Source organism: Giraffa tippelskirchi, chromosome 13 (genome assembly GCF_054371585.1).
Source record: "Giraffa tippelskirchi isolate mGirTip1 chromosome 13, T2T-mGirTip1v1.2.pri, whole genome shotgun sequence".
Lineage (NCBI taxonomy): Eukaryota > Metazoa > Chordata > Mammalia > Artiodactyla > Giraffidae > Giraffa > Giraffa tippelskirchi.
The window spans coordinates 82,825,267-82,843,823 of record NC_137287.1 but is presented as its reverse complement, the minus strand read 5'-3'; the positions used below and the strand labels follow the sequence as shown (position 1 = coordinate 82,843,823).

General features: G+C 46.7%; 1 protein-coding gene across 4 annotated transcripts in view; it reads right to left on the bottom strand.

Moving 5' to 3' along the window:
* Positions 1–18,557, bottom strand: part of BFSP1 (beaded filament structural protein 1) — a 59,492-nt gene that overhangs the window by 13,203 nt on the left and 27,732 nt on the right. Inside the window, exons 1-4 of one of the 4 annotated variants that reach the window (XM_081558704.1) lie at positions 17,149–17,680; positions 11,761–11,821; positions 2,538–2,633; positions 1,475–1,567 (exon numbers count right to left, since the gene is read on the bottom strand). In XM_081558704.1, the coding sequence (XP_081414830.1) occupies positions 1,475–1,567; positions 2,538–2,633; positions 11,761–11,821; positions 17,149–17,522 (624 nt within the window). In that variant the 5' untranslated portion in view covers positions 17,523–17,680. Of the gene's footprint in view, positions 1–1,474; positions 1,568–2,537; positions 2,634–11,760; positions 11,822–17,148; positions 17,681–18,557 lie in introns of those variants that run through there. The other 3 variants (XM_081558705.1, XM_081558706.1, XM_081558707.1) reach the window with 3 other exon arrangements.

Below are 18,557 nucleotides of genomic sequence, written 5' to 3'. Positions count from 1 at the left end.
CCTAGTCCAGTATTCTTGCCTGCAGAACCCCATGGACAGAGAAGCTTGGTGGGCTCTAGTCCATAGGGTCACACAGAGTTGGACACAACTAAAGCAGCTAGACACACAGGCACAGAGTTCACTTGGGGTCATTGGTGAGCAATGTGGACAAGAATATCCCCATCAAGGCCAAAAAAAGCAACCCTTCTGCCTCTCAGATGTTACTTGGCAGGGTTCAACTAGGTCCCAAAAGCAAATATGGGGATTTCTTTAGCTTTGATATAAAAAGTTAGGTTCAAATAAACATCAAGCAGTCAGCTACTCTTGCTCACTGGTTCTGCAGGGTGTGGGCTTAGGCAGACTTCTATCCTAAGTCATCTTTGCAGAAAAACACAGAATCGCATCAGCTGAACAGTCCACAAAACCCTGCCCTCAGTATAGCACTTCTCCAGAGAAAGATCACATGACATTTCTGTTTTAATCTGTATCCTTCTCAGTCTATTTCCACACATACCATATCATGCATTACAAAATCCCATAAACCACAGTAGGGAAAAATATAGGTCAATATCCTGTTGAACTGTTAAAGAGCTGAGTGAGGAAGGAATCTGGAACATTGTACTAGGAATACAGTTTTACACCCAAATCCCAAAACTTCAGCCATCTCTAACCTGTCCTGACAGTTTTCATGCCCCAGACTTGCCTCATCATTAGCAGGGCCTGATCTGAAAAACAGAGTCACTCACTATCTTCAATTTTCTGGATTCAAAATTATGGTCAAATTGATAAGGGGAATAAGAAAACAAACAACCCAATAATATATATATATATGCAAAAGTCTTGGGTCTTGGTCCAACGAAGAAGATACGTGAATCATAGATACGTGGATGGCAGACAAACATCCATATGTCTTGACTAAAAAGAAATTTAACAAGGAATTCCCTGGTGGCCCAATGGTTAGGACTCTGTGCTTTCACTGCTGAGGGTTCGATCCCTTTTGGGAACTAAGATTCCTGAAAACCATGTGGTGTGGCTAAAAAAATGCTTATAATGAGATACACAACACAACTATTAGAACAGCAAACAGCAAAACCAAAATAAAAGCCCAACATCCCCAATGCAGGCAAGAAAGCAAAGCAACAGAAGCTCCCATCTGTGGCCAGGGGCGGCGATGCAGCAATGCTACAGAGCTTGGGAGATAGTTTGGTCGTTTCTTACAAGCTAGACAAGGAAGAATAACCTATGATCCTCAGGAGGAGAAACACCTAGGAAGATGGTCAGCAGCAGAGTTTACATCCTCAAATGTCTAGATACCCTTGTCCACTGACAGACTGAAAGAGCAGAAGAGTAAACTTGAATATGAATGTTCAGGTCGGGTTGGGGGCCCCAGACAGTCCAACATGATGCCTCTCTCTGGGCGTCTGGGCACCAGCCCTGGGGCTGCAGGACCAATGCCCACGTGTGGCCACCCTGCTGCTGGGGCTCCTGCCCTTACCTCCCGCATCCCACTTGTTATGGCCGCTGCCTGCGGGGTGGTCTGGATGATTTGCTGCAGGATGGTGACATAGGTCTGAATCTCCAGAAGATTCTGTGGGGGAAGGAAAGCGTTCTCATTAAAACCTGAACTGCCTGAGTTTCTCCCTCTGCGCCAAGGTGACCCTCGGGATATCAGACAGTGACCTGCTCGGAGGGTGCCTGATGCCTTCTTTAACTACACAAGAGCCACCCTCCACCGCCTGGAGCAGGTCCTAAGGCAGAGACACAGACACTGGAGCTGGAAGGAGGCCAGGTCCCTAGAGAGGTCAGCCCTCAGGTCTGCTGTGCTCAGGTGACACAGCTGGGCAGGAAAGGAGTGTCTGGCATGCTGTGCTCAGGTGACACAGCTGGGCAGGAAAGGAGTGTCTGGCACTTGCATTTTCAAGATGCACAAGCTCAGAGAGGTTAGACCACTGGCCCTAGGTTACACAGCCCCGGGACTGGACTTTCCCAGAACACCAAGCACCCCCACCCCACCCCGGCATGAGGCTATGAGAAGCCTCAGAGGGCTGAGGGCAGAGCACAGCAGTACCTGAGAGGAGGCTCCTGCTATTGCTGTTTAGTCGCTAAGTCGTGTCCGACTCTCTGCCACCCCGTGGACTGTAGCCCACCAGGCTCCTCTGCCCATAGGATTTCCCAGGCGAGAATACTGGAGTGGGTTGCCATTTCCTTCTCCAGGGGGCTCCTGCAGGCCACATGTTCCCTCAGAGGCAGCAGTGAAAATTTACTGTTTTTGCCTTTTCTCCATTTTCTGATCTGAACCAGTTGACAGGCAACAGCCTAATCAAGACGGCTCCGAGTGCAATCACTCTGTGGACTATAATGTCTCCCATAGATACTGGCTCCCACCCCCTCCCCCGACACACACACCTCAACACCACCTCCCCCTCTGCACATCTGGTTCACTAAGCACTGTCCAGCCCAGTTCACCTGGGCAGCCCACTCCACCTGTCTCATTTTTCAGCCACGAGGGCCCCGGACTGGTTTCTGGTGGGAAAGGGCTGCAAGAGGATTGTGGTTACCTTTTTGTACCTGTCCTTGGCCGCACTGATGTCATCCTGCAGAAACTGGGCTTCAATCTGAAGACGCAGGTTACGTAGCAGGGCTTCGTCTGCCTCCTGCAACGAGAGGGTCACAATTCTGACTCGGAGAGGCCGCAGGGTGGGTGTGAAATCTGAACACACAGACCACCAGGGGTCTTGTTAGCATGCAGATTGCTGTTTGGTAGGTCTGGGACAGTGTCCGGGATTCTGCATTTCTAGCAGAGCATTGGGTTAGCCCACTGGACCTGGTCTAGCACAGTAGCTCTCAGGTGGGGGTGATTCTGCCCCCTCGGGGACATTTGGCACAATCTGGACACACTTTTAATTGTCACCATTTGGGAGGTGGAGTGCTACTACCGAATCAAGTGGGTAGGGGTCACAGATGCTGCTAAACATCTCACAATACATAGGACAACCTCACACAACAAATAAACCTCCAGTCCCTAATGCCAATAGTGCCAGGGCTGAGAAGCCTTGATCTAGAAAGATCAGGGAGAAACAGTATGTTTGCATGCCAATAACCTTAAAATTGCTTCCCTGGTGGCTCACATGGTAAAGAATCTACCTGCAGCGTACGAGACGCAGGTTCAGTGTCTGGGTGGGGAAGATCCTGTAGAGGAGGAAATGGCAACCCACTTCAGTATTCTTGCCTGGAAAATGTCACGGACAGAGGAGCCTGGTGGGCTACAGTCCGTGGGGTCACAAAGAGCTGGACATGACTAAGCAACTAACACACTTTCGAATTATGGTGCTGGAGAAGCCTCTTGAGAGTCCCTTGGACAGCAAGGAGATCAAACCAATCAATCCTAAAGTAAATTAACCCTGAATATTCATTGGAAGGACTGATGCTGAAGCTCCAAAGCTTTGGCCACCTGATGTGAGAAGCCAAATCACTGGAAAAGACCCTTATGCTGGGAGAAGTTGAGGGCAGAAGGAGAAGGGGGTGACAAAGGATGGGATGGTGGGATGGCATCGCTGAATCAATGGACATGAATTTAAGTAAACTCCAGGAGATAGTAAAGGACAGGGAGGCTTGGTGTGCTGCAGTCCATGGCGTCGCAAAGAGCGAACAGGACTTAGCAACTGAACAATGATAACACATACACAACCTTAAAATTTGACACATCTGTATTTGTTCTAGAGCCTCTCATCAGTGAGTTGAGTTTCTAAGACTAAGAAACAGCTTTCCCTTAACACTGAAAACTTTACTTTCGAATGAAGCTAGAGCCCTATTTTATACCATTCAAAAATGAACTCTAAATGGGTTAAAGACTTAAATAATTTTATCCTGAAACAAAACTCCAAGAAGAAACAGGAAAAAAACTCCCTGATGTGGGTGTTGGCAATGATTTTTTGGACATGACACTTAAAGCACAAGCAACAAAATAAAAAATTGACAAGTAAGACTATTTCTTGCTGCTGTTTAGTTGTTCAGTCATGTGGCATCTTTTGCCACCCCACAGATTGTAGCCCTCCATGCTTCTCTATCCATGGGATTTCCCAGGCAAGAATACTTGAGTGGATTGCCATTGTCTTCTCCAGGGGATCTTCCCGACCCAGGGACCAAATCCACATCTTCAGCGTCTCCTGCATTGCAGACAGTTTCTTTACCGCTGAGCCACTGGGGAACCCCAAGCAAGACTGTATCAAACTCAAACTCTGTGCACAGCAAAAGAAACCATTGATGAAGTCAGAAGACAAACTATCGAGTAGGAAACTTTAATTTTAATAGTTTTCTCCCAAGGACTGTTGACGCGTACCTTGGGACCACCCATTTTCAATACAAAATGCATTTTTTAGCATGAATGCTGTGGTGAAGAGTGTTTGCTCCTTTAAAGTTGGAAATGACACAACAGAAGGTTGAATACTCTTACCAAACTTTTTGATAATTCAACAACTTTTATCTCATCAATCTTCCTTTGACCAACCAAACAGGTGTGAAGAAGTATTTGTGCTCTTAATAAGAAAGTAATATGATGTGTGGGATTGACTTAAATGCTTCAACAACTCAGTGATGTTACAGGGCCAAGGACCTTGTTCCTCTCCCAAGACACCTCTGCCTTGCATGTCTACCAATACCTGAGGCCTTGTTAAGTGCATTTTTACTGACTTCCTAATGCCTTGTTAAAAAGCACTATGAATGTTAGCAACAGGCTCTCATCCATAGAAGTAGAATGTGGCCTGCTAAAATATTTAAGATACTCTCCACCCCTGCATGAACAGAGTTAAGACAGTCAAGGTATGTGGACAGGACAAGATATTCTGAGACACTTGCTCTCCTGGTACTAATAGGGTTTAGGTTAATCATGCTGAATTGTCATTTCAGAAGACCCACGCTGCCGACCCCTGGGAGAGCAGAGAATTACTGATGGTCTCATCCAGACGCTCCAGGGAAAGCGGGAGGCCCCTTGGAGGTCCTGGTGAATGGGCTTCTGAATTACTCAGAATTGTCACATAGCCTGAAGCCTCTTCAACAGAGAAATGCTGAAGGAAAGGAAGCCTGGTGTCTTCCAGCAGTGGAAAAGGGCTGAGGAGCCAGACAGATCCCGGGTAATCTACGGACCCCAAGGGAAAAAGAGTCAGGCCTCAAGGAAGGATAGAAACCAGGGCAGTCCCAACAAACCAAATAGCAACGGGCTGTGGCCTGGACACCCAGGAAGACCAGCTCCAAAGGCACTCATCTCTGTCCCTCAGGAGCGACATCTCTGAGAGAGAGCTGTGATTGGCCCACATGATCACGTGACAGTTGTCTTGCTGACAGTCCTACCAGGACCACACTGACAGGAAGGAAGGTCCAAGGGCTCAGGGGTGCAATTCTGCCCACTTCAGGCACGGTGGTTCCTGGTGGAATTGACTCTCAGCTCCAAGGAGCGGGCCCTGATTAGTAGGAACAGCTAACCCTGGGGGCAGAGGCAGGGCAGCCCTGGGTGCAGACGTGAGCCAGCCCTTCGGGATGTTTTCCTACCTGCACCACCCTTAGACCCCTTAAGATTGCTGAGAATGGGGTGGGATAGAGAATTCTCAAACATCTGAAACTTTCATCAAAAATTCATCCACAACTGATACACAATTACTGGAGCTGAAGACTTTTTGTGTTATGATTTACAAAGGGATAGAATACTTAAAAATTTTAGAAATAGAAGGGACCCTAGAGGCTATGGGTCCTCAGACATTTTGTAGCCATGTATGTGTTATCCTGCAAACAAAACATCTCAGGGAAGCCAACATATAGAAGCAAAGCAGAGATGTGCTTCCTAAGGGACATGATGGTTGGGCGGAGGGGGGCATGGATAGGAACCCTGTTTGTCCAACAACCTTCCTCCATCAGATGCCCTTCAAGCAAATCCATGGACCTCAAGGGCTCTGCCAAGGACAGCTCAGAAACCATAGAGTCTCACCTTACAGACAGGGAGACATGGAGCCAGTGGGTTGTTCAGCTGATTAACAGAAGTTAACAGGAGCTAACGGGCCTGGGGTCTGTCCTGGACTTCCCTCTACTAGAGAGCTGAGTCCTGACCCCAGCCTGCAAGGTGCCTTCTGCTCTTCCCTGACCTTCCTCTCAGGGTCAAGCCCAATAACCCCTTAGGTCCCATCAGCCAACTTTTAAAACTGCTCAGAATGATAACAAAAGGCCAGCCCACATTTGCCCTTAAAAGAGAGATTAATCAGATGCCCTGCAAGCACATTCTCTCGCTTTGAAGACAATCATCTGATAAACTGACCGGAAAAACTCCCAAAGGTGAGTCGCTGCTGCTGGAATGTGCAGCTGCTGGTAGAGGGGGTGAGAATTTGTTTGGAAGTGATTTCTTTTGTTTGCACCAGAATTCAGAAACATGTGGACGCTTGTGTTTTTATTATGCTTTTGGATGCTGTCAGCTGCAGTTTCAAAAGCTCCACCAGCAGAAGCATCTAGATTTTTCCAAATCAAGACTCTGAGCCAAAAGTCTAATTTTAGAAAACGCTGCAACCCTGATACTGTCTATGTTTTACATCTAGGCGAGTGGTTCTCTAAGTGTGGTTCCTGGACCACACCATCTGGAAATGATTTGAAATATGAAAGATCTGGTGGATCCCAGACCTACTGGATCAGAATTTCTGGGGTGGAGGACGAGGAATCTGTTTTAACACACCCTCCACATGCTGCTGATGCTAGATCCACTAGTCTAGACCATCTTTCTTCAGGGGGGGCTTCTTGAGTAGCTCAAATGGTAAAGAATCTGTCCACAATTCGAGAGACCTGGATTAGCTCCCTGGGTCGGGAAGATCCCCTGGAGGAGTGCATGGCAATCCACTTCAGGATTCTTCCCTGGAGAATCCCTTGGACAGGGGACCTGGCAGGTTACAGTCCACTGAGTCGCAAAGAGTTGGACATGACTGAGCGACTAACACTTTCACTTTTGAGACCATGTTTTAGAAAGGGACTGGAGAAATTAACTGGAGTCCAACATACCCTTGAAAAATCAACCTTGCCAACTCAGCCACAGAGATGCTGGAAATCCATTTAAAACTTCAACTGTCTGTATCTACACCCAAACCAGTCCAACTAAAAAATAAAAACAAAACAAAAAATCCAGCTGCTGGGACTTCCCTGGAGGTCCAGAAGTTAAGACTCCACACTTAATGCAGGGGGCACAGGTTCAACCCCTACGAGAACCAAGGGGAACTAAGATCCCACATGCTCCCAGGTTGGGCCAAAACAAAAAAAACAAAACCAACTGCTAAAGAAAGGGTATTCAAATCCACTAAGATTTCTAATCAGGATTTAATTTAAAAAACAAACAAACATCTATTTCAATCCTGGATGTCAAAAACCTTTGCAACCACGTTAGGGTCACTCTTCTCCCAGGGGCTGATGTGGCTGGAGGAGCCGGCGTGGCCCCACCCCCTCACCTCCCTGCTCCCACCTCCTTCCTGGGCTCCCTCTGCCTTCTTCCCTCTCCATCGCTTCTCATGCCTCCTCCGCCTTCTGTTCTTCCCGCCTTCCACCATCAGCCTCCTCTGAAACTCTGCGTCCCAGATCCTTCTCCTCTTCTCCAGAAGTTCATTCCTGGCCTCAGAGGAATTCTTGGACTTATGAAGGGCTGTAGCCCTGAAAGCAAAAGTGCTTTCACCTGCTAAACTCCCTCACCTCTTGCTCTTTTCCAAACATGTTTAAGATTCATGACTCACATGGAAAAGCACACATGGCAGCTTTAGGTATTTCTTTACCTTGTTTTCAAGTGAAAGCTTTCAGCTAGAACCTACAGCATTTTAAGATTCTGGGAATTTTTTTTAAAAAAAGAGAGAAATCTTTAAGTCTACACCTTACCATTTATATATGTAAACAATGAGTCCTAGAGGCTAGCCAAACCCAACTATGTAAAAATCATCAGGTCGGTTCTAGTAACTTCTTATGGAGCACAGCCTATACAAATACTGAAACCCTATGCTGTACACCTGAAACTAACATAATATTGAAAATCAACTATTACTTCATTAAAAAATTAAAAATAAAAAACAATTAAATGTTAATGGAAAAAATAAAGGAAGATCCAGCCCCTGTCCATACCTACCGAGGGTGAACGGGGGGCTCTGAGTCATTTAGACTCAGTGAGGGTGAGCTCCTGCCCTGACAGAGAGGTGACATCGGGGGGTAAAAAACCCCAAATCCTCAAGGCTGTTCCGAGGTTCCGAGAGCTGGGCCAGGGACCTCTCCATTCACTGCATTTGCATCCTGTATTCATGATTTCTGAAACATTCAAAATCTACTATTGACCCTGTATTCTTTTCCAGTTGATTCGTGTTTATTGACATGTATTTAAAAAGAATTTTTTAAATTTTTGAAGAAATTTTTTATGTCACCCACTATAGAGAAAAGGTAGTCACAAAAATAAATTCACAGCAATTCCAAAGCTATCCCTCCACACACTCCCACTCCACCAGGGTTACACAGCTGCATCTGGAGAGAACTAAGCTGGTGTCCATCGTATCAGGTGACCTGTAGTAACAACTGTAGCAGGCAGGCCACATCTATGATTGTGTCATTGAACCTTCACCAGCCACGCAGACAAACACCTGCTCCTGAGGTGGGAACCAGCATTGTTCCCATTTTCCAAATGGAGAAACTGAGGTGCCGAGAGAGGAAGCTACTCGCAGTGGAGTGAGGGGTCCTAGTAGCAGGTCACCCTCCTGTTCTGGAAGGCACAGCTCTCGAAGGGAGCAGGGTCTCCCCTGCATCCGGGAACAGCCATGCCAAAGCCTGTGTGGCTCCTGCCCACCCGACTGTCTGGTCCCATCCTCCCACAGAACCTTCATAACATCCCCACTGGACTCAGATCCCAACCGTCCACACACTACATCACAGAATGAAGGAGGGAAAAGTGCCTAAAGCTGAAGGCTGTCAGCTTCCTCTGTTCCCAGAGGCCTCGGTCTGTGGACACGACAGCAGCCCCACCTGGGAGCCTGGAATTTCTGCCAAAAACAATGGGGATGAGCCATGGATGTCAGTCGAACTGCTGAGTGAAGTCAAAGGCTAATAAGGCCCGAATCAACTCAGACTTCCAACCCAGCTCAGCACACAGCCAATCACTGAGCTGTGTGCCCAGGACCCCTCTGCAGGACACCCTCCCTGCCAACTCTGGGCTCATGTCTGGGTGCCCACCTGCCCAGTTGGCCTGAGACCATCCAGTTTCTATCAATCAACCTGTGTGATTACTGACAGTATTTCCTTCACTCAGTGTCCTGACTTGAACAACATATCAGACGTTCAGACATGGACAGACACAGAAGAATCACATAGTGGATGACATCCATGAAGCAAAACTCAGTGTCCCGAGTGTAGTTCTGACCCTCCCACCAACTGGCAGAATAGTCCTGGACAACAGAGATCGGACAAAGCCAGGGGACTAGTGACCAAAGCCCTGAGCAAACCCTGACAGTCTGAAGTCCCTGCCTGGAGTTCCATGTGGAGAAGAACCTTTTTTTTAATTTATTTTATTAAAGTGTAGTTGATTTACAATGTTTTGTTAATTTCTGCTGCATAGCAAAGTGACTCAGCTATGCACACATGAATATGTTCTTTTTCATATTATTTTCCATTGTGGTTTATCCCAGGATATTGAATATAGTTCCCTGAGCTCTACAGCAAGACCTGTTAATTTCTGCTGCATAGCAAAGTGACTCAGTTATACATACATAAATATGTTCTTTTTCGTATTATTTTCCATTGTGGTTTATCCCAGGATATTGAATATAGTTCCCTGTGCTCTACAGCAGGACCTTATTGCTTATCCATTCTCTATACAATAGTTTGTATCTGCTAATCCCAACCTCCCACTCCATCCCACAACCATCCTTCTTCTCCTTGACAACCACAAGTCTCTATATTTGTGAGTGTGTTTCTATTGTATAGATAGGTTCATTTGTGTCATAGTTTAGACTCCACATATAGTGATATCATATGATATCTGTCTTTCTCTTTCTGACTTACATGCTTAGTATGGTAATCTCTAGGTCCATCCAGGCTGCTGCAAATGACATTATTTAATTATTTTTTTATGACTGAGTAATATTCCATGGTATATATGTGTGAAAGTGAAAGTTGCTCAGTCGTGTCCAACTCTTAGGGATCCCATGGACTATACAGTCCATGGAATTCTCCAAACCAGAATACTGGAGTGGGTAGCCTTTTCCTTCTCCAGGGGATCTTCCCAACAGGGATCAAACCCAGGTCTCTTGCATTGCAGGCAGATTCTTTTCCAGCTGAGCCACCAGGGAAGCATCTTCTTTATTCATCTTCTTTATTTATTCATCTGTTGATGGCTATTTAGGTTGTTTCCAAGTCTTGGCTACTGTGAACAGTGCTGCTATGTACATAGGGGGGCATGTATCTTTTCAAATTATGGTTTTTCTGGATGTACGCCTAGGAGTGAGATTGCTGGATCATATGGCAACCATTTAGAGAAGACTCTTAAGGCCACATCTGGGTGCAGCAGGGAAGGGTGACAGATTTTATCAGCAATGAGGTTACGGGTGGGGAAGAGGAGAAGGTGAAAAGCAGCCAGGTACCCTGAATAAGCAAGCCCTTCAATTCATCAGTCCCCATAGGTCCTTCCTTCTGACATTTGAGCTCCAAAATGATCAGAAAAGGACCATGCTCAGAGCTACTGGCCACGGATAACCTCTGCGGTCCAGGATCATTCTGCTATCTGGTAGTCGAGTTCTCCTGGCTATAGCAGAAAGATTCAGTCAGTTAGGAAATGCTGGAGGATCCAGAAAAGGAAACTGCCCCGGCAGAGAATAGTTCCCCCTAAGCTCTGGTACCTCCCTCGTGGAGATGGTTCATACTTCAAGAGTGAGGAGTTTGAGGGGAAAAGGAGATTTCGTCCTCTGTTCTCGTGAGACTTTCCCTGGGGAGGAGTCTTCTCAAGACTCTTAGCCAACAGGATATGGTAGCACAGATCCAAGTAACCACTGCCTGGAGCAAGTCCTCTCCCAGGTTTGGTGCAAACCACAGCCAGCCTCTGTAACACTGACACATCCTGATGGCCAAGCAAAGCAATGAGCTTCATTGTCTAGAGATCTCTCACAAGCTTGTGTAGCTTGTGGGATAGGAGTGCGGGGGGTGTGTGCATTCACTCACAAAGATTTCATTGAAGTTACGAAGCCATGAAGGAGGGCGGCATACAGACAAAGAGAACAGACTTGTTGTTGCCAAGTTGTGGGGGGAGGGGAGGGATGGATTGGGAGGCTGGGATTCACAGAAGCAAATTATTATATGTAGGAAGGTCCTACTGTACAGCTCATAAAACCATCAGTTCAGTTCAGTTCAGTCACTCAGTCGTGTCCTAATCTTTGCAGCCCCATGGACTGCAGCACGCCAGGCCTCCCTGTCCATCACCAATTCCCGGAGTTTACCCAAACTCATGTCCAATGAGTTGGTGATGCCATCCAACCATCTCATCCTCATCCATAAAACCATAATGGGAAAGAAGATGAAAAAGAATGTACATATATGTATAACTGAGTCACTTTGCTGTATGGCAGAAATTAACATTGTAAATCAACGGTATTTCAATAAAACTTTTTTAAAAAGGAGAGTGACCTCAAAAGACATGGAGGAGTCTTGAAACAACACAAAGAGGAGGCGTGGGGAACAATCGTTCAGCCGCTTAGCTCAATCCCACCATGAATCTACTCAAACCCCAGGTCAGCCTCTGCTCACCTTGTTGAGTCGTTCCAGCATCTCCTTCAGCAGCAGTTGACACTCACACTCATTTTCATACCTGCAGACAGGACACAGAAGGCAGAGTCGGGCATTCAGTCAGCCTGAGTCCCGCGCCCTCTCTTTAAGGGAAGCAGGAGCTGATGCTGTCTTTCGGAGCCCACTCACCCCTTCCCAACCTTCTCCATGGTATACATAGGGGGCACCATACATGGAGACCCAGCCTCAAGCCCCCAGCACCCCCTCCTAGCCACCCAAGGATGCAGGAATCAGACCTCAGCACAGCTATCACCCCAGGATCGCTGCGATCCTGGGGGCTGCCATAAGGTTCTGCCTCAAACACCACTGCCCTGACCTTGCCTGGCTATCCTATACTATTGTATTCATCCACCTGAGTCAGCTTTTCTGGATTGTGTCCTTTGATCCTCACAAAACCCTGGAAGAGAGAAGTTGCTGTTACCCCCGTGTGAAAGATGGGGAAACTGAGGTTGAGAAACTGGCCCGAGGCCCCTGTAGATGCTCTGGGCGCTTCACCCACAGCATCTGTCAGAATTGTTCTGTACATCCAGGGCCTCCCCTGGGCTGGGGGGAAGGGCGGGCTGGACAGGTCAGAGCCAGTCCGCCTGGAAGCAGCCTGCAAGCTCCAACAGGGCGAGTGGGGACACACACGCCCCGGCTCCCTCCCTCCCAGCTGGGACCACAGAGGTGTGCTCTCCACCCCCTAGGTGGGCGCGAGTGGCCACAAGGTAACTTGCCAGATGAGGCACCGCTTGGTCCTTCCCTGCCTCCCTCACTTCCCCTCTCCCCAACTGCTGATCCCTGACACCATCCTCCAAATAAACAACTTTCTCAGGCTCAGCTCCTGGAGGACTTCACACACAGAGGAGTGAGTCAGGATTCAGATGTGAGCCTGCCACACCACGCTACCTGAGTAGAGCAGGGACACCACCAAAGTTATAAGCATGCACAAGATTAAGAAAGCAGCTGGTGCTAGAAGCAGGTGTATTTTTTCTCCTAGTTAACTTCTTCCCTGGAGTCTTCAAAAAAAAAAAAAAATGCTAAAGATCAAGGAAGCAGAGAAACACCAGAAATCATCATTCTGGTCAGAACAAGGCTCCCTCTAGGGGGAATTTCATCCCCTGAAGAAAAAGAGAAAGCCCTTTCCCCAATGACCCCCACTTCAGTCCCTGTAAGCTGTCCCCAGTATCCATCCTAATAGGAGATAGGAAGCCATGTTTGGAAGCTTGCCATGTTTGGAAGCTTTCCATGTTTGGAAGCCAAAGGGCTGCCTAGAATAAAGACTACATTTCCCAGCCTTCCTTGCAGCTCAGTATGGCCATGTGACTCAGTCCTGACCAATGGGAAGCAAGCATGCCGGTGGCTCCTTGAGGATATCTTTGGTAAGAGATGATGTAGGTATGTCCTTCTACATCCTTTCCTCCATCTTGTCCCTTGAAACACCAATGCTGCCTTCTTGAAGGCCACACACAGCCTTGTAGACCTTGATTACCATAGGGTGCCATACTAAACTGCTAGCCCAGACCTTACACAAGAAAGAAACAATCTTCCACTTTGGATAAGCCAGTGTTAACTTGGAATTTATTTGTAGTTGAAACTAATCCTACTTAGCACTTAGCCCAACCTACAAAGCCTGGCTTTCTGTGTCCCTGCACACCCATGCCACAGGTTCAAGTTAGGATTTTACACTGACAGGTGCTGGGAAACTGCAGCTCACAATCAAAAGTCCTGACCTCAAGGAAGAACACTGTTCTCAGTGTCCCCATTTCCAGAGCCATCAAGAAGCTCAGCTGTAACCAGTAAGCAAAATATATGTGCATAAGTTTTTCTTTTCACACCAGGATGTCACATTTAGCAGTTTGTTTTCTGTGTGGCTCTAATGGAACCAGAAATGGTTTTTTTTAATAGTTAATTAGCTTTAAAAATAAAACTGTTAACAAAATTTAATTTTCTTATTGCTTTTTCCTGCTAGAAACATCCAAGAATTTCTATACCTTAAAAACATATTTAGGGATTTCCCTAGTGGTCCAGTGATTAAGACTCCACACTTTCAGTGCAGGGGGCCCAGGTTCAATCCCTAGTGGGGGAAGTAAGATCCCACATGCTACACACAGCCAAAAACTTTTTAAAAAATAATTTTTAAAAATTTTAAAGCATATTTAATAAGCAAGATATTAACCTAGTTTCATGCTGTAGGCAAGTCTAGGTATTATATTAAAGATGGGCAATCTCATTATAAAGAATTCATGGTAAGAATTCATAACATATTCATATATTCATAGAAGTGAATATAGAAGTGAATTCATAAGGTGGAAAAAACCACTTTGGCTTCAATCATCTGACTGTTTGACAGAATTATTTTTAGCTTTCAGCAATTTGGATAATTGACTCATCATTGTATTTTGTATGCATCATTGTATTTATCATATTTTGATAGTTTTGTTTTTATTTTTATTTAGTTTTTATTTTATTTAGCCTTTATTTGATGTGCTAAAGACCTGATTTTGAAATTATACAACTATCCAGGTAAAGAATATGCCTAACAAGCCTGCATATACCTTCCTGTTTCTGCATTAATTTTACCTATTGCTGGCTAGTCATCACCTCACCTCTGGAATTAAACCAAACTCAGTGTATGTCCTCAGTGTATTACAGATGTGTATAATTTTTACAATGATTTTCTAATCTCACTATCCAATTTTAAATATCAAAACTTCTCTAAGGGGGCAGTGGGAGGGAATAAACTGATGAGAATTGAGGGGCCAGCTCCATGATGGACACACAACTCAGAATCAAGTAAAATCAGGAAAATCAACACAGCCACCCTCTATTGAAGGCTCTCAGGAGTTAGGCTTGCCCAGCCAAATCACAGCCTATCGTGGCCCAAGGACTGTGGCCCAGGTAAAGGCCATCTGGGGTTCTGGGGTATCCAGATGACCCATGGAGCTGCCTTGTGTCAACCAACATCCACCTCCATTGCTTTAGGGAACATGAGCTTTATATGAGTGAAGGCCTCACTCCACAGGCGTCCAAGGAAGGTTTCTCTCCAAGACACAGCGTTCTTGAAAGGGTGTGGGCCTCCAGGCAAAAAACCCAAGTTCAAGTCCTGCCACCCACAGGACATCTGCAAGCCTCAGTTTTCCCTTGAAGAGCTATAGGGATTTTCAGGTGCCTTCTTCCAGGATCAAAACCAGAAACAAGGACTTTCCTGGCAGTCCAATGGTTAAGATTCTACACTTCCACTGCAGGGGCCACAGGTTCAATACCTGGTTAGGGAACTAAGATCCTGCATGCCACACAGCACAGCTAAAAAGAAAGAAAGAAAACCAGAAACAGCAGGACTGATGGAATGAATGCTATGATCAGATAAACAGGCTCGATATACAATGCTGAATAACCTGTTCACATCTGGGGCTGAGAATATGGAATACAAACACAGAGCACATTTGAAGAAAACTCTCCAGCTACCCTAGACCAGGGATCCTCAAACCTGGCTGTTCACTGAAATTACCAGTGGAGCTCATTAAATATGGAAATCCTGTGCTCTACTTGAGGTCCAGGATCAGGTCTACCTCTGAATTTTTTTCATTAATTTATATAATTTTTAAACAGATACATCTCTTACATGGTCAGAGAATTTTTTAAATGACATCAGAAGATGTTAAGTTAAAATTCTCCCTCTACCTCTGTTCTTCCTCTCTTATCCTCATAGGTAAGCAGTGTTGTTAGGTTTCTGTGTGTGTGCTTGTGTCCTTTTGTAAGTAAAAAATCTCTATGCTTCCCCCTGTCTTTTTAAAATAGATAATAATAACACAATTTTTTTTTTTTTTACAATTGCATAGAATTCCATTGCATGAATGAAGCACAATTTCATAACCTGACTCCTATTAACAGGTATTCAGGTTGGTCCCAGGTCTTAGTTACTGAGATCATGCCGCAGGGAACATCCTTGTGGACATGTCCTTTGACACCTGTTCGAGTATCAGAGGGGGCTTCCCAGTGGTGCTAGTGGTAAAGAACCCACCTGCCAAATGCAGGAAACATAAGAAATGCGGGCTCGATCCCTGGGTCGGGAAGATTCCCCAGAGAAGGAAATAGCAACCCACTCCAGTATTCTTGCATGGAGAATTCCATGGACAGAGGAGCCTGGCAGGCTACAGTCCATAGGGTCACAGAGAGTCGGACTACACTGCAGTGACTTAGCAAACACACACACAGAGTATCCGAGGATAAATTCCCTGAAGCACCCAGCTGAGTCAAAGTGCACGTTCATTTATAACCTTGAAAGATGTTGACAAATTGCTGAGCATCTTTTTTATTTTTGAACAGCTTTAGGGTGATTTTAAAGCATTATTCATTCTATTAAAAGGGGCACATTGCCCAGGAGCAGGACTTGTGAAACTTCAGTGTTTAACTTAAACGCTGAATCACCTGGGGAGTCTCGTTAAAGTGCAGTCAGATCCAGAAGCTCTGGGGGTGGGCCCAAGAGTCTCCTTTTTTAACAAGCTCCTGGGTGATGGGAAACTGCTGGTCCATGGATCGCACTTTGAGTGGCACTTTGAGTGGCCAGATCCTAGAGGACACAGGTTGAAACCATGTCCAGGTGTCAGCTGTGATACAGTGAAGACAGTTAGACTTAGCATGTTCAAGACCCGAATTCCAACCCCTGCTGGTGCAGCAGTCACCAGCCGAGTGACCTTTCCCCTAAATCAATACATTGTCTGAACCTCAGTCCCCTCATCTGTGAAATGGGTGCAGTACCCTCTATAACAGGATGAGCCTGTGAGCGTTAATAAACATCCATCATGGGGTGGCAAAGAGTTGGCCTCGACTTAGTGACTGAACAACAATCTCAAAAACACTATGCAGAGCAGAAGGTGCCAGACACATAGAAGAATATGTCTAGAAGATTCCATTTTTTGTGAAATTCTAGAATAGGCAACAGTAATCTATAGTGACAGAAATCAGAACCCTGGGTGCCTCTGTTGAGGGGACTGGGGAGGAGGAACCAAAGACTGGGAAAGGGCAGAAGGGAACTTTCTTGGGTAGAGGAAATATCTTGTTTTAGTAGTTACATGGGTAGCTACGTTACACTATGTACATTACACTATGCTCTTGAATGTGTGCATTTTATTGCATGTAATTATATCTAGATATTAAAGTAGGTTAAAAAAGTAAATTACACCATTTCATGTGAACTGTGACACGGCATCAAAACGGAAGTTAGTCCTAGCTCAGGGAAACGCACCACATGCGTGCCTCCGCAGAGATGAAGTCATCGGTCGCCCGAGGATCAAAGACGGCCCTCCCAGCCCAGTGGCCCGCGCGCTCCCGGCCCGCGCCGCCTGTCACCCTAGAGGCGCCGCTTACTTGCTCCGGAACTCGTCGAGCGCGCGCTGCGCCTCTGCCCCCTGGCGCTCCAGTCGGTTGCGCTCGGCCGCCAGGTCCCGGGCGCGCTGGCGGTTGCCCTCGACGTGGCGGGCCAGGGCATCCTCGGGGCCGGCCAGCTCGTCCAGGCGCTGGAAGGCGTCGAGCTGCCTCCGGAGGACGGCATGGCGCTGCTCGAGCGCCCGGGCCCGCTGGACGTGAGCGGCCACGCGCTCGCCGAGCCCCTGCAGCGCCGCCAGGTTCGGCGCGGCCGCCCGGCCCTCCGCCAAGCGGTCTGGCTCAGCGGCGCGCGGCGCCTCCTCGGCGCGCTCGTACTGCTCCTTGCGGGTCTGGAAGACGTAGCTGCGCCGGTACATGGTTCCTTTGCGGGCGGGCGCACGGCCGGCTCCCGGAGGCACCTCGCCGAGCCAGCAGTCCGCTAAATAAACACCGGAGGCCCCGGGCTCGCAGCTGGGACGTTCCAGAGCGTGTCAGCTGTCTCTCCACGCGGCGCCCAGCCTCGGAGAGAACAAAAGAGCGGCCGGCCCCGCTTTTGTGCCCTAGCTTAGCGGCCCATACGGCTCTGGGTGTTGGAAGGTTACCCAGCGCCATGAGGGTTTTGTTCCGGGATTGTCGAGCCCGTTGCTTTTGAGTAAATGGAGGGTCAGGAGGACAAAAGAAGCATGCCTTTCTTCTGACTTGTTTCCACTGTGGAATTGCGAAGGAAGCCCATGGGGGCTTGTTAACCCCCTTTGGTCTAACTGGAGAGCCCAAGGACCCCTGGCTTTGTCTCTTCTCTCTTTTTCGGTCAAGCTGTCAATTCTAGAGCTTTTTAACAATACCGTTTTCTTTTCTGATTACTTAAGCGGCTATTTTTCGTAATTACAATATGGCATTAAAGACCCCTCTTTATAAAGGGGTTCCTAACCCTGGATGCAATATCAAATGGCACTTCTCAATAAATTGTGAGGTGTGTTGCAAGTTCTTACTGATACTTGTACGTGTTTGTAAGAAATCTCTTCTTTGCACAGTAACTCAGAAAACCTTGCAGAATTGTTGCTATTAATACTATCCTGAGGCTCATAGATTCTGATAGCCTTTCTGGAGTAGGAGATACAAGCCGAGCTCCATCAGAACATTGGCATAATAGATTCTTCCAACCAAACAAAAAATTCTTACAGCCTAAAGATTTGATAAATCGCCAACTCTCAATTAGATAATATAAAGGATTTTTTGTCACTATGTTTCATTTTAATTTATATTATGGAAATAATAAAGCTAGGCTGTGACAAATGTAAAAGTAAATTGTGGGTGTTGAAAGAAGTGAATAGCATTTGATGAGACTGTTCCCAGACAGAAATATGTTGTCCCATCTCCAATTTAAAAAATCATTATCAAAAGCCTGTTTTCAC